This window comes from Carettochelys insculpta, chromosome 5 (assembly GCF_033958435.1).
Source record: "Carettochelys insculpta isolate YL-2023 chromosome 5, ASM3395843v1, whole genome shotgun sequence".
NCBI classification, from domain to species: domain Eukaryota; kingdom Metazoa; phylum Chordata; order Testudines; family Carettochelyidae; genus Carettochelys; species Carettochelys insculpta.
This window is the reverse complement of record NC_134141.1, coordinates 24,895,175-24,912,054: the sequence shown is the minus strand read 5'-3', so window position 1 is coordinate 24,912,054 and position 16,880 is coordinate 24,895,175. Positions and strand designations below refer to the sequence as shown.

Here is a 16,880-nt window from a genome sequence, read left to right as displayed (position 1 = left end):
CCTGCAGAGCTGCAATTGGCGAATAAAAGAGACGCATTTGGCTTCTGAACTGTGTGGTTTGGCCACTCTGATCTATATGATGATTCATCCATTCCTTTAGGTTTGATCCCCATAGACCAGACGTTGTCTTTAACAAAGAGAAAGGAAAATCCTAGCCAGTGGGAAATGACATCTTCCAAGGTATGGCCCCTATCTTCTCCATGGCAGCAAAGTTCTCTTAGCTTCGATCTTCTCTAATTTTCAAAGTTGAGGTTTGTTCCAATATCCTAGGCCATATTGAAATGAGCTATTACCAATAACACTTACTTATTGAGCTACCTCATATCAACTGAAGCAGAAATGATCAATTAGTAGACTTTTCCCTACTGGCGGGGGGGGAAAAAAAGAGGTGTCTGGAACTTTAGCCCTGGAAAAGAGAAGCCAGATTAAGAAAATGATTCACAAGATTGGCTGCCCTTCTATCACAGGGGTAGCCATGTTAGTCTGGATCTATAACAGCAACAAAGGGTCCTGTGGCACCTTGTAGACTAACAAAAGTTTGGAGCATGAGCTTTCGTGAGCACAGACTCACTTCATCAGCTCATGCTCCAAACTTTTCTGTTAGTCTACAAGGTGCCACAGGACCCTTCATTGCTTCTTGAAATGGTGCTGTTAAAAAAAAAAAAAAAAGTGGATTAGGAAGTTGTCCACTTTATCTCTGTTGCTCCTTGCCAAAGGGTTATTAATAAAGATCACTTAGTTCTAGTCCATTTTTTTGGATGTAAACTTTTCAACTGTTCATAGTTTTGCCCCTGTGTGGTTTAGGCACATTTGAAAATCTTGCCCTAAATTCTTTAAGATTTGGACTTGATTTATTTTAATGGGACAGGTACTCCTAAATTACCTAGAGAGGCTTTTGAAAATCCCACTCCTAATGGTAGTTTTGTCACACTATGTATTATTTGGCTTTGTTTTTGACTAGACATGTGTTACAACAAAAAGATGCAGTAGCAGCTTGGGTCATAAGACCAGAAAGTTAATAGCAATATTTGTTTAAATCAATAGGTCTACTTTTGTGAGTTAAATATTGACCTAGGTGAGTAGAGTGTGATTCATGCAGAGTAAGTTAAGAAAATAGCCATGAATACAGTTCTATTTCAGCAAGGTACTTAAGCACATTAGTTTCACTAACTTCCATGGCAGGAATAATTGATTTCATAGGCACTGCTTGGGCTTAAGAAGTTAGACATGAGCTTGAATACCTTACTGACTTGGAGTCTAAATTATCAAGTGTGGTACATAAGATTGTCACATTAATATTCTAATGTGTTAATTTGTTCCCTAGATAGTAGCGAGGAAGAAAGGTAATTTAGCAGGCTCACCCATCCCTTTGCTTGTGTATGAGTGATCTTGACAGAACAGTTGAAAAATATGAGCATTCTCCTTTATGAGATACTAATTTTTTGCCTTTTTTATATTAAGAAGCATATGACTTGGAAGGGATCTCCTGGGTTATCAAGTCCATTCCCCTGGTTTGGAAAGCAGCCCTGTCAAATATTCATTTAATGTTGTTTCATCTTAAATTAGGTGGGTTGCTTGGCCCTCCCTCTATTCCTAGTTGGAGGCTGTTCTATAATCTCCAGCCTCGGATCGTCAGAAGCCTTCTTCTAATTTCCAGTCTATGTGTGTTCGTAGTCCGTAGCTGTACACATGCCTTCCCCACAATTTTATATGCAGTTACTATATTTTCTATTCTCCAGTCATATAGTACCAACCCCATCTTGAGAGATTTATTAACTATCCTTGCAATTTCACATGACAGTTCTTTCAGTTTTCTGAAGCAGAGCAATTTGAGGCCTGTAAGGTTCTTGATTTGGCTTCTACCTTCAGTATAGTAATATCAGTTTCTAACCATTAATTCTTAGTAGCCTTTTCCCCATATTGTAAATTGTTATCCTAATTGAAAACTGAGGCAAAGTGTTCATTTATCTTTTGAGCCATATCTTGGTGAGACAATCTCTAGCCTGTCCTTGCTGCATAGAGAATCCATGTCTGTTTTTCCTGTTCTCTTATTTATAAGGCTAATAAACCTTTCTCTTGAGCAGTATTTTTCCATTCCTTATAGGTGCACAGCTTACTTTTTGAGATTGGCCCTTTTTTTGTCTTCATAGAGTTAGGTCTGGAGCCTTTGTTCACAAGTTTTTCCCTGGCTTGGGCTTCAAATTCCAGGTAGTGTTTACACTGCTGAGTTTTTCACATTTAAGTCTTTGAGTGTGCCAATCCAGTTGACTTCACTAACCAGGTACCTTAATTTTTCCAAGTTAGTCCTCTTTGAAATCTTAGCTACTGCACTGTTCTGATTATCCTTCCAGTTAATTAAAACTCAATCCACTTGTAAAATTGAATCACCTCCTGTTGGTTTAGTGCTTATGTGTTGGAAAAAATCTTATCATATTCAAGCATAAGTGAGCACTATCATTATTAGTAGCCTTGGTTCTCCATCTCCTTAGTTAAAATAATAATTGCTTGAGTGGATAGTTTCTAAGGAATAAAGGTGTGTACCCAGCTCCTGTGCTGGGGCCACTTTGGCACCTAAGCATTGAGTGACTGCAAAATAGGCTTCAGGCCCTCTTTGCATACGCTGACCTCAGATACCTATCGATAGCGCTTGTCAGCTGCATCTGAGAGGCCTTATATTGTAAAATTCTGCTACAAGCTCCTTCAACTGCCACTTACCACACCTTGTAGCATTGGGCCAGATGCGGGCTGCATAAGTTAAAAGAGAAAGGTACTCGTTTTTTATGCTGTAAATCTTTACTTGGGTGGAACGAGAGAAAATGGCTGCCATTCTGAGGAAGATGTGGGGATGGGTGAGGATGGATGCTCCTGCGTTTGTTGTTTGTTAAGCATCTTAGTATGGATACACCCACTGGCAACTTTGTGAGGGGAGCACCAATCATGTGGCCCACCCATCCTGCCTAGCGCTTCCTCTAGAGGCACTGATCCACTTCTAGTGAGTGTGGGGGGTGGCCCTAGAACAGCACAAGCTAGAGCATGGCTTTAGCTTGTGCTGCCAGAGCTATTCCATCTACAGGGCCCCAGGCTCTGCACTTTTGGGGCCCTGTGGCGGCTGCCCCAGCTGTCTTATGGATTGTGTGTGTGTGTGTGGGGCGGGGGTGTTACCTGAAGCAAGAAGCAGCAGTGCTCAGCAGGCTAAGAGGGCACAGCAGAGCGGAGCAGGCTGCCACTTGTATTGCTTGGTGAGCATGTGCTCTGCCCTCTGCTGTTGCCGTGCCCTGCCCCAGGTAATCCCAAGCCAGGCTGGTCATGCAGGGAGTTGGGGGCAGGGTAGGGGGGCACAGTCTCCCTTGCTGGCAGGGGGTGCCTGGGGCCTTGCACCTGGAGCACTGGGGGTAGGGTCCTGGGTCCTGTCCCTGCCCCCTACCTCAGGACAGCCCTGTGTGCTGCTCTCCAGCTTCAACACTCTGGAAGAGGGACAGTAAATAAATGCACAGGAAAGCTGTAGAAATGTTACGAACATCATCCTTTTTTATTGCAAAACATTTTTTACAGAAATTTCAACTGCAGTAACTGCCAGCTTCTGCTTTATTATATATCTAACTACACAGTCTAAAAGTGCATTGTGAATCCAGTAAACTCTTAAAAAAGGACTATTTTCCCTAGTAATATATATATATTTGAATAAATCAAAATTCAAAACCTTCATATTTATAGGAATTCATTTAAAAATGACATGTTGTTTCCCCCTCCATTTATAAATGATTGGTGTAACAATTACAAATGATAATGCCAGTCCTATATCATTACATAGCTATTAGTACAGTAATATTGAAAACACTGTTCCAGACAGCACTAGCAGCACATAGCCTCTCCTCACACAAGACAGCTGACGGGGTGGAAGAAGGACATACCTTTAATGCAGTTTACTTTTGTGCATGCATATTGTCATATATCACAGCCATTTCACCCCTTACTGTCATACAAACAAAAGTTGCCATTTTCCTTCAGAGCCATTTGAAGTAAGAACTTTACAGAGCTCTGAAGTGCAGTAGATAACTAGGTTTCACAATTTCTCTCAACTGAAGTTAAGTAGGTTCAGTGGCTTATTCTGTAGACTGCCTACTCTATCCTTAACTGGGTTTTCAGTATTAATGTTTGTAAAGGCTGGAGCTGGATGTTAGTAGACTTCCTGCAGATTTACAGCAGTGTAATAGAGATCATAATCTAGCCAATAGTCTACCTTTGGAAGGGGAACGATGGAACGTGCTACGTTATTCTTCAAAATGCCACTTTAGTTGGCTGTAAAGCAACATAACAGTCAGGAGTAGAGACCATGTGCAGGACTAGTGCTGTGATGTATTCATTCATTTCAGAGACTGAGCAGTAAGGTAAATTCTAATGTATGTTAATGAAGGGATTTATTAGCTAAATTCTACACCTTTTCCCCTGCCCCACCCATGTCCTTGCCTTTTGTCCTCCTTCCCTATGTGGAATGTGCTCTTTATTATGTGAGATTGGTGAAGGAGTCTCATGCTACAATACTTTGAGGCTCTTTTCTTAGCAAAAATATTAACTTAGCAAAACCATGTTTCCAGAGTATTTTATGGTAAATTTACAATTAGACAGCTGTCTTAAATAGGCTTATTTCTGCAAAAATGCAAATCTGTTTTTCTTTGTTTGGTTGTGGTGTGGGAGAAATTCATAGGCATCGCAGCCACCTCATCACAACTCCCACAATAACCACATCACATTTTCCTTACTGTTGATTGCTGCAGCCACTTAAAATGACAACCTGAGCACATACAAAACTTTTTTCTTGTTTTAAAAACTTAAACTATAAGTTCAGAGAGAGATTTCTTTCATTTTTTTGGATAATTTCAGGGGATGCAGTCCCAACTTGTAAACCAATAACTTTTGTTTTTTAGAGAATACTCCTGGTCACTCCAACTTCAGGAAGGAGATGAAGGCCCTGTGCCGAGGATGATACTCATTTTACTGTATGAACAGTTTAAACTGGGCAGATAGTTTACTTTTGCATGTTCCAGGTGCCAGACCATTTCTAAGAGACAAGTATTCCACTTCTCTTATAAATATTACATCTCTCAAGCCACATCATCATCCATCCCATCCATATACACACACATTTTCACTAGAAGTCCTTAAATCAACATTAACTATCTGTAATATAGAGCAATTTTGGCATGCGGGTTAATGAGATTTTTCTCAGTGTTATGTTTTAGCAATTTGTATCTCACTGCCATTAGTTATCAGACAGCGGTGCTAAGAACAGTAATAAAATAACCTTATCTTTTCTAAAGTAGTGAATTAAATGTCTCAGCACTGCTGAAGGTTCACAGATGTCTGTTGTTTCATGAAATCTTGAAGTGTAGTTTACAAAAAATTAAAAATCAATTAGTTTGCTTAAAGACTGAACATTATGTAAAAGTCCAAAAAATTGATTTTTTTCCGTCCTAACTGGATTCATCATGACAGGCAGGCAATAATAAAATGTTAAGCCTCATAGTAGTCCAAAGAAATTCATGGAACAGTGCATGCATTTTCATTGACACAAAAAAGACTGGACTTTAAGGAAGAGAAACTACTTCAGTCATATCACATTGTTGTGAAAGAATAATATGCTATAATCCAATATTTAGGACAAGTGTACAATCAACTATAGAATAGAATCACTTAAACTGGAAACAGAACAGATTACTATATGAAAATATTTATAAAATACTGTACACTGCTTCCTTAATTGGCCAGCAAATGTAAACAAACAGCTAAATCAACTGAGTTTCAAAATATTATTTAAAATTCATTTATCTTTTGCATAACATGCCAGTTCATCTTTCACACTAGCACAACTCACCAGTCACAACTCACAGTGGCTCATTAGAGACTTATATATCAGCTCACACAGACATTTACAGTGGCGCTGTACAGAAGGATGTGAGAGACATACACCAGATACAGATTGTGACCAAAAATGCATAATCCATATGTATGCTAACAACTTGGATAGTGGAACTTTATGTTCAGTGCAACATATGCTATTTATTGATTGTTACAGATTTATAAATATGACTTTATGCAATGTTAAAGCTGTTCTGTAACATCAATGTATAAGCATACGTCAAACCCATACTGAATTATACATGGGCTATATAGATATACATTTCATACAATATCATTCAATACATAACATATCATATGGCACAAGCTAGAAGATGATGAAGGTTGAGTTTTTTGTTTTTTTTTTAATCTCCACAAAAGAAAGAAGTTATAACAACCTGAACCATCCAGTGTTGAGAGTAGGGCCAAAATTCTTATCCCACTGAAGTTAACAAGTGAAGATAAACAAACTACTCTACTATCCATCATAATACATGCTACAGAAATCTTATGTAAGGTAAATGGGAAACATTCAGGAAAAGTTTTATTTTGCCATTTTGGAATTATACTTTTTTAGAGCTGAATTTAGATATATAATAGCAGTTAAAAGAGGTAACTAAAGTGTCCTGCTTCACCAGGCCTAGAGTTTATGCTCTAAGCCAATAAAGTGCTGTATTCTAATTATATTACAGCTCCTGGGTTTGGGAAGCCCCTTTACCCACAAGAAACTAATCATGACTCACCCAGAGGGGTTCTCTGGACTTTGCACTATTAAAGTGATGGGTGCGTGTCTCAAATTAAGTCTTGTATATGCTAATCATGTTGATGAAGGTGGAAAGTCTATGAATAGTTTCAGAAAACATCCATATATTAAGAAAACAAACAAAAAACCAAAACCAAAAATAACCCCCCACCCCCAGTAAAGGCTAATTTAGAGAAACCTTAGGAATAGATTGATACAAAAGTTGGCACATTTTGAAGCAGACTGTTAAACAACTATTGCATTGTCCCTGGGAAAGCTATTGTTTAACCATCAGCCCAACACAAGCACACTTCCGTAATTCACTGAGTGACAGGTCAGAAAATGTACCCTTGATCAGTGACACGTGACAGAAAAGCAGTACATGGACCTCAAGGCAATTGAGTCAACACAGTATGTGGCTCAAGCTGAGCCTAGCTCACAGAAAGATTGATTTAACAAAGTATGAAAAGGAAATAATTGGTATGCTAACAAATAATACAGCTTGTGTTTCAAAGTCAACACATTGCATTTGTTTCACCAACTCTTCACAAAGTGAGAAAATGCGCACAATTTTTTCCACTCCCTTTACCTCTTCTTGCAGATCAGATACTTAATTTTGAGGTAGGGCTTTGTTGCCTATCACTCAAGAGGCCCCTGGGATGAATGCGCAGAGATAAATTAGACTGAGACTTTCAAAGATGCTGCTCATTGCACAGCCAACTCCCACTAAAATTAATAGGTATGCCATGCTTCACAACCTCACACGTAACTTTGAAAATCCCATCCATGTTAAGGACATGTACGGTAGTTTGTTTTAGACACTGTTCTGTTTTTAAATGTATGGGCACAGCATTAGCTTCCAAACTTCTCTAAGATTCCCCCCTCTAAAACAAATGGGAAACTGTGATTGAATTGCTTCTTTTAAGGCTCTATTATATGACCAAAGATGGCTATTATAAGGGCATGAAACCTCTCATTATCATCATGAACAAAGTTTTGCATTCAGCTACATAGGAAGAGTTACTCCTGATTTCATTTGGGGTCCCCACACACAATCTGCGGGGGGTGGGGTGGGCTGGGGCGGAGAGAAATTTTAATTAAAATTGTGATTTGTTCTATCTTGCTGCTTATTGAGCACATACTTGCAACCAATGACTTTTGATGTGCTCAAATATTGGCTTTCACTTTGCTGCTTTAGCTTACCATGAAAGTTTTTTTTTTTTTTTTTTTTTTTTTACTGTTTTGAGATACTTTGCCAATAACATTTTCCATTAAACAATGATAATCTGAAATCAAGCTGCTTGATAAAGTTTGTCTGGAATGTTTTCAATGTTCTGATACAACTGTTTTAATAAATAAAAATATTAATGAGTGTGATAGGTGAATGATGTGAAACACCAGCAGCTTCACGATGGAATAGGAAGAACTGATAGCAATTGTTGGGGTTGGCGGGGAAATAACAATTAATGGAAATGTGGCAGAGAACAGTAAGAATATAATGGTACCACTCCTGCTCTGCTACGACCATCTTAGCCCATTATTCTTTCTGTTCCATGACAGCATTTAATTTAGTGAGACGATATATTGATGACAAATGTGGTAAAAAAATAAATATCTACTAGTCCTCTTAATTACATTCATCCTGAGCTTGACTGCATTGTACTACAATGCCTGCTTAGTACAGGAAGCCACCTGACAATTTAAAATTTTACAGAAATTCGTCCTTCATTTACAATGCAATACAAAAGGCGGTTCTTTTTCCTTTCTCATCTTGAAAATATAAATATTTTGTGACCTTAGAATTCAATACAGAGACACACAGGTGAACTATGAGATTGTTGCCTTTTCAATGATCAGTGTGGGGATTTGAAGTGGAGGACTTTAGGATTTGCTTACTGCTGCTTTCTAGAAACTAGAATGATGTTCCCTCTCAGTCATTGTGATGATGGAACTGATGTAAAAAGAAATTGGTTTAGAGTGTCTCATTTGTATGCTTTTCTTTTTGCCAGTTTAGCCCGGTGTCCTAGAAACTCCTGGAAAAAATCACTAGAAATCCTAGGATATCTTCTATTAAAAGGCAGATTTCTGAGCCTACTCCATTACTCAAGGCTTCATGTGGATTATTTTTCCTTTTTCTTTTTTTAATTAAAGTCTTTATAAAGCTTTCCTCCCTCTCTCTCTCTCCTTAAGTGCAAATGTCAACTCGGTCAGAATCCAGAAACTTGGTGTGTGACAATGAGATTAACGAAGTGCTAACCTGACTAGTGGCAGATTCTGACTTTAGTTGGCATATCACGGTGTGAGGTTATTTTATTCTGCTAGGGAAAATGGACTGGAGAGCAGATGACTCATCGACCTCCTGTTATGCATGTCTAACTGTGCTTACTTTCAAAGCTAGGGAAGGCGCCTGTTCTAGACAGTCTTCTCATAGACAAGTTATCTCCTCTACTGTCTGGCTTGGATGACTTACTCCTCTGGAATGGATTTCGTGGGCCCATTGTAATACGCTGTCTATCAAGTTTATCACTGATAGAATAGCTTTTCCTTGTGTGTGCATACAACATGTTGGACTCATCTGCTGAATAACTGTTGGCTCGCTCTATTTTTGGAAGCGGTATGTTGTTGGACAGTGTTCTTGCTGTGCTGCTTTCTTGAGGAGATAAGGATGCTCCCTTTTTGTCTTTGGCCTCAGTATCCTCATTATCAGAACTTGGATGACTTAACTCTGCTTCTCTCTCTGGGTGGCAGCATCCCAAGTCCTCCACTTTGTCTCCATGAGTTCCTGGAAAACTGGATCTTTCTGCAATGGTCTGGGGAGCGCTGACACACCTGGTGTCTATGCAGTCTGTAATACTTGTGTACTCTGCTGTTTTGACTGGCACCCCAAGGTTGCTGAAATAGCTCCGAGGAGAGAACATAAAACTATGAGACTTCACAATTGGGGTTTCTTCCAGAATAAACGGGGCAGTAGCCAGATAGCGACTGCTTTTAGATCGCTCTAAGGTCTGATACAAAGGAGGGTCTGAATCCCAGAGGTTTTGGCTATCTGTGATATGTGAATAGTCTGAAGAAAACACTCTTGTTTCCATTGTAGAGGTTTCCTCACAATCAACACTCCTGCCAGAAATTCTGTCACTGGGAGTACTGCTAATATATGTGCAGTTTGCTAGAACAGAAGAGGCTATTTGAGCCTGCAGAGATGGTTCTCCGGTACCAAGTATATTCATTGAACTGTCAAGAGGTTCTATACCAGAGTGCAACTCATCCATGGCAGAAACATAAATATCTATGCAAGATGAAGGCCTTCTGGAATCTGGGGCAATTGACAAAGTGCTTGTAGGAGCTAAGGGTACTTTTGCTTCCTTTGATACAGAGTGTGAGCTACTTGCTCGATGCAGGCTCACGGATCTTTCTTTAAAAATATTTTCCAACCTTTCTAACCCACATTTGTCTTTCATGTTCACTGCATAGAAGGAGTGGCTTCGCAAGCGAGGTGTGACAGTAGGAGAGGTTGGGGACATTGACTCTTCTCCTGCAGGATCTATACTCTCTTGAAGCTTGTAGGTATTCCCTTCCTGGCTATTGAAGCTGCTCTGTCTCACAATGTATGCTGCATCTGTACAGTCTGAGGAGGTTCTAGATCGTATTTTAGTAGCTTCCCCTCTCTCTATACCAGACAGCTTGTCTAAGGCTGCAGCCATTCGTCCTATCATATCCTCCAGCTGAGCAAGTCTGATGTCTACAGTCTGAAGTGAAGCTTTCATACAGTGTTCTCGTTCATTCACTTCCTCCAGGCGCATGGCCATGTTCTCTACCCTTCAAAAGAAGAATGCACAGATTATTTTCTACAGAGGACTGATTATTGGTGTCCTTTTATTAACCTGCCAAAGTGTACGGGAACAAACGGGGCTTAAAAAGTCCAGGGTCAAATGTTCTGTTCTAATTTTATACCACTGCAACTGCTGCAAAACACAGTTAAAGATGGATTAAGTGGTCAAAATGATTCTCCTTTTATAGGAAATTTCAGATGTGGTACAGAACCAGAACAAACAGTTCTGTGCTGCCCACTTGTAGACCTTGATGTAGGGCAGGGACAGGCAAAAACAGGTCCAGGAGCTGGACTCGCCCCACCAAGCTTTTCTCTCTAGCACACCCAGATGATTAGCAGAGCTTGAACACTGAGCTAGCAGCATGTGTTCAGCTGCCCTTGTTCTGTCTGCAGCCCAGCTGCTCTTAGGATTCTCCTGCTGGCTGTGCAGAGGAGGAGGGGGCCAGGGTGAAGGACAGACATTAGTGCTGACGTCAGGGTGTCCCCCTGTCCCGGTACCCCATCTCTGCAGAACAGGGATCATGGGGAGGGAGACACACAGCGGAGCTGCTCCAGTCTGAAGCACGGCTGGTAAGTGACTCACTCAGGAATGCAAAGCAGGGGAGTCGGAGATGACAGAGGATGGCTTCTCTTAGAAACTTAGCCAGCACACACATGCTCTGCATTATTGTCACACATAGCCAGTCTGTGCCACACACAATTACTGTCACATATGCACTGCAGCACACACTGAATCTACGAAGTCTGCCTCTCACATACAAAGTGTTTCTCTTTCATACTCACACAAGCTCTTTGTCTCTCTCTTGAGCCCCCAACCTTTCTGCCCCAGGCCCTGCCCCCTCCAGGGTGGCCCAGAGCTGATCTATGACCAGTACCAAAATTCATGGATTGGCCCCTCTGTGAATATTATTGCCCCCCCGATGTAGAGTGTGCTGTGAGGAGAAAGGGGAGATGCTCTTCCCCAGCTGCTAAAACTGCTGCTTTGGGTGCTGCCACCAATGGGCAAGACTTAGGGCAGTGAAGAGGCTTGCTAGAAATTGTGCCACAAACTGGGGTATGACTGGCCTGAAGATTAAGGGTGTTTGTGAAAGTGGAATACAACCAGCTTTGCCCCTGTCCTTCCTTCGTTCCTCTTCCCAAGTTGTTTTTGACCACTAAACCATCTCTGCCCAAAGGAAGCAAAAACTTTTAGAGCAAAAAGTCTATCCCACTGCAATAATCCCACGGTAAAGAATATTCAAGCTATCAATTCCTATTAGAATCAAGGAGAATTTGCCATATGCTTTTACATTTTAACAAAAAGTTCTGATTTTAAAAAAGTTTTATACATGGTTTAGCCATTGATTAAACGAACTAGCACCGACTCAACCTGTGAAGTAACTGTCCTATGAAGACACCTCTAACTTTAAAATTTAGGTCTCAGCGGTAGCTGTGTTAGCCTGTAACTTTAAAAACAACAAGCAGTCCAGTGGCACCTTAAAGACTAATAAATAACTGATTAAACAACTGATCAACACAGCTGCGTCCTGGAGACTTTACCATGCTAGGCACTGCATTTAGCTTCATGAAGTAGATATCCATCAACTTCATATTTAAAATTTAGGGATATGGAAGATACTGGGTGGAAATTCTGATCACACTGAGGTCAATGGGAATTTTGCCATTGAGTTTAAGGGAAGGCTCTGGAATGAGACATGCAAGTAGAGTAAGTGTATGGAGAGCCACCTTATGGCAAGGTGGGTGAGTTGTACCCTATGTTTTAGGGAGCAGCCTGTTTTTTATTTAGGCTCTAGTGTGATATTGTTCTGATTCCAGGAAAGAAATGTGTTGGTGCAGCCTGAGGCGGGAGGAAGCATGACAGCTGGCTGTAGGCTGTGCACCCCCTTGCTTCCACCTGCTGCACAGGGATGAGTCTCCTTCCCTGCTGCTGGAGTTCCAGTGCTTCCTGCTGCCTGCATTACAGCCTGCCCTGGGCCAAACACACTGTATGGCGTCCCAGGGCAAAGGCCACTCTCCTGCTTACATAGCAGGGTATAGACTCAGCACTGACTTCTCTAAAAGTAAACTGTTCCACTCACCCTGCAGCAGGGCTTGCCCTGCCTTCCATTTACAAGGAGTTTCTAAACAAAGGGTCTCAAACTGTAGGCCACCCAACCTGTCTGAGTTTGAGGGTACACCTGAAAACTGTAACTCAAAGCTGGGGCTCAGCTCAAAAAGTTGGCAGGTTGGGTGGCTTGCTGAGGTGAGTCAGGAGATGGAAGCGGTGTTCCTTCCTGGAGCTCCACTGTGCCAGAATGGCTCAAACTGCTCGGAGTCAGTGACTTGAGCCAGCTGGCATTGCTGTTCACTCACCTCACCCCCACAAATGTTCCCCTGCACTCCCTTGGAGGGGCAGTCAGATGTCCCATAACCTTTAAATTGTACACCCCCACCCCCTGACAAGTTACACATTTCCTCTGGCTACAGTAATAATTAATTTTAAATATTTTGAGAGGAAAGATAGCTCAGGAGTTAAGGATCCAGCTTGGGATGTGGGACTCTGCATGAGTCAAGTGCCTAAACTTCTGGTCTGACCTTGGGCAAAGGACAGATTTTTAAAAGTAATCATTAGAAGCTCTGATGCTTTCAACAAACTAATCCTAATAATTTAAATCAGAAGTTGGCAATAAGAGCACTGCAGGCCGAACACAGTTTGCCAGGTGGCCAGACAGGTGCTAACCCTGGTGTACTACATCTGGTCTGTGAATTGCCTATTGCCCATCTATGTCTGAAATGCTATTAAGGTCTGATTCTCATCTTTTTTGGGGTCAATGACAGGTTTTTCCATTGGCTTTAAAACAGGACTTGACTGTTAATTAGGAAGGAATGTTTGCAGAGTAGACTGAGACAAGGGCTGCATATAGTTTAAGCAAAATAATTTAATGCCATGTACATATATAATGCTGTGTGGCCAGGCTGCTGAAATGAGTAGTTGCTGACAGTAGTATATTTTTTACTAAAGGATTCCCAAGAGAATGGAGCTGTAATTCTTCTACAAGAGAAGCTCCAGGATATCGCTTGTGGTCTCCAGAAGATGGAACAAGGCTTACCTTTCTAGGTAGTATAATAAGAGGAACCACCTTACAGCTTTTGTTACTTTTCATCCTTGTTTCCTGACGAGTGTATTAACACATAGATGGTATTGTGATGAATGCCTATGTGAGAACCTACCAGGTCAGTAGACCAATACTTTTCTAAATTATATGCCTGGTATGTACCATGAACTTTTGTGATTAGCTAAAATATTGTTGTTTTTTTTTTTTACAGGATCAGTTTTTCATTATGACAAACTGGTCAGAATAGAAAAGACTCAACACACTCAGATAGGGCTGCTGAAGAGCAAAAGGGGCAACTGTCCTGGGGCTTGACAATTTAAAAGGAGCTGATGGCTCATGGATGCCAGTACCTTGGCAATGGCTGGAGTCCCTGGCCCTTTAAATTGCCACCAGAGCTCTGGGTGCTGGAGGCTGGGCAGCACTGAAGGGCTGGCTGGGGGAGGGGTAGCCTCCAGCTCTGCTTCTTGCATCTAAGGCCCTGTCCCATATTAGGGTGCAGAGCCAGGCCCACCCCACCTTGTCCAGGGGCCCAATGAGCAGCTCTGCACTGCAGCTAAGTTTGAACTCCTTTGTGGTCCTGCTGTCACGTTCCCCCACCAAACCCCACAAAATGCATCTCCTCTTACAGAATTTTTGGAGACGTGTTCCTTTGTTCATTAATTTACCATAAGTAGCCTGCCAGCACCTATGGCATGTAACTATTGTCCTTTCTCGAGCAAGGACACAAAACAGACTGTGTAATCACAGTCACACATATACATTGTTCAATAGAGTGTTTAAGACGTTAAAGCAATTCTGGATGAGATGTGCAGCACACAAACAAAGATGCTCAACAGCGTCTGACTGGGGAGGCTGTCAGGGAGTCTGATTCTGAGCCAATTGTGCAAGTCAGGACAACACTAGCATGCAGTCCCCTAGAGAGTTTACACTACTGTAGGACTGGGTATAGCAGAGTTCTGCTGTGCTGTTCATATGCCACCCACTCCTGCTTCATCGCACGAGGGCTTTCAAAGGGCAGTATGTTATTCAGCTGAGTTTCTTTCTTCCTGCCTCTTGCTGGGGGAGAGCTCCCCAGGCCTCTCTGGCTGTTTCAAGTTCATTTTATGGCACACAAAGTAGATGTAGTGAATTTGACACCTTGCCTATAATTCAAGGTTTTAAGGGATGTAGTTCTCTGTGTACTCTGCTATAGAATAATGACCAGGCATTGGGATGAAAAAGAAAGAGAGTGGATAAGATCCAGATTTCCCCAGTGTTCAAGATAGCTGGCAAGGAACTGGGGCAGATGTGTGGTTCTAGTTAATAAAATGTGTTCTATCTAAGATACTCCACTAACTGGGACTATAATCGACCACATTAAATCTTCAGTGTAGTTATCCTCGCAACACCCTTCTGAGGAGGAAAATTACTGTTATGCCCATTTTGCAGAAGAAGTAGTGAGACACAGAAAAGCTAAGGGATATGCAAAGCTGTACAAAAATATCTGTGGCAGAGCAGATATTGGAACCTGGTTCTTTCATGTTCTGTGCTAGTCCCTAACCACTTGACTATCCTTTCCTCTTTAATCTATTTTTATAAAAGTGTATTGTTTGAGAGTACGGTTCTCAGCCAGAATGTATTTGATTAGGGGGATGTGTGAGATGCTAGTTCTGCTATTAACCTGGATTTACTTTCAAATCTGAAATAAAACTAAAATATGTCTGCATACTGTATAAAGCACTTGTTAAAGGTTTTTTTTGCATCAGATATAGTGGTGTGAGGATGCAGCATAGTGTGAAGAGAGTTTCTTCTTGAAATGAATTCACAGCCATCTTTCTTCTTCCTCTTAAACGGCCCTCCCCCCACCCCCCATAAGGAAGGAAGGAATTAAGAGTTTTCATTAGGTTACATGAGTTAGTTATGAATAGACTGACTGGATGTTGGCTTGAAATATTTATTGAGAGCAATGCATTGAGTCAATAGGCATGATCTCTGATAGGGAGCTCAAACTTAACTAAATTGCACAGACTCATAAAAGGGTTATGAGGGCGACATAAACACCCATTTAAATGAGAGAGAGATCTGATAATGATGTTGCGACTTTGCCAGGGATCTCAGTCTGCAGCAAATTTACATAAAATGGAGTGGATTGAAGTTGCCTTAATCTTTAATAGAGAGAGAGAGAGAGAGAGAGAGAGAGAGAGAGAGGCGCGAGGGAGGGACTGTAAACACTATGTTTGAAATTCTGGTCCCACTGAAGTAAATGGCAAAATTCCCACTCTATGATACTGGTTCAGACATGCAGTGCTCTTGACCATTGTATGGGTGCTACACCACAGTTCTAAAGCTACAGATCGCCTTAAGGGACCAAATAGCCATACTGAACTTCAGGTTGCATTTTGATCACTGGTGTTTTATGAATATGATTGGAAAAGCTGGGATCTATGAAAATGATACATTGATTTGTTAGTTATATTATTTTTTCGATAAGCCAGTTAAATGTTTCATAGCTTCAAAATATGAATTAAAATTTGTAGCAAAAACATTTGAAAAGTTTTCAACCATCTGCAGTTTCTAGGCTGTAAATGTTAATTAAAAAGTAGCCTCAAACAGTTCCCTCACCAAGGACAGGAAGAAAAAGAGTAGCAATGATAACATGAAGACATTTAAAGATAAACACTATATGGAATTAACCCAAATCAAATAATCACCTTTCAGAAGTGACACGAATTCTTTCATCATTGGAAGAATTGAATCTATCATCCTTTTCTCTAAAATATTCTTCTATGCACTGCTCCTCAAAGTCATGTACTTTTTTTAATTCGTCTTCAGTTATGAACAGTTCTGTGGAAATGACAGGAGGAATGTGACACTGACCAGGCACAAATTTATAAAAAAACCAAAATCTTGATTTTTTTTTTTTTTTTTTATTATTGTAGAGTGTTGGCAAAACTTTCAAAATCATTCTCCAAAGCTGTATCTATGTCATACTTTTGTATGAGAATCAGATACTAAATTGTCACCCTAAGTCATCTATTAGGCTGGTTAATACTGTGCACCCAAAACTACTATTACAAATTTTAGCAGTTGGATAAATGCCACTTTGAAAATGCAGTCAAACCTTTTTATAAACGCATTATTAGGGTTGGATGAGCCAGCTTAAAATAAGGAATTATGGGCTCACCCTTAGCCAAATCTGAACCATTTTTACTTGGAAAAAGTTAGGGTAAATTCTCCTGTTTCTAACATCTCTTAAAGAAAGACCCTTAGTTTTCCTTAAATTCCTAGCATATCTGCTGGGCCCGGTGCTGTTTTCAAAACTTTCAAGTCTCATAGTTCT

The 16,880-nt window shown here is 40.8% G+C and overlaps 1 protein-coding gene across 4 annotated transcripts in view; it reads right to left on the bottom strand.

Annotated features, from left to right (window-relative positions):
- Positions 1-9,009: 9,009 nt before the first annotated feature.
- Positions 9,010-16,880, bottom strand: part of TRPM3 (transient receptor potential cation channel subfamily M member 3) — a 503,278-nt gene continuing 495,407 nt past the window's right edge. For all 4 annotated transcript variants that reach the window (XM_074994073.1, XM_074994074.1, XM_074994075.1 and 1 more), the window contains 2 exons: positions 16,252-16,384; positions 9,010-10,453 (listed from right to left, as the gene is read on the bottom strand). In XM_074994073.1, coding sequence (XP_074850174.1) covers positions 9,010-10,453; positions 16,252-16,384 — 1,577 coding nt within the window. The remainder of the gene's footprint in view (positions 10,454-16,251; positions 16,385-16,880) is intronic.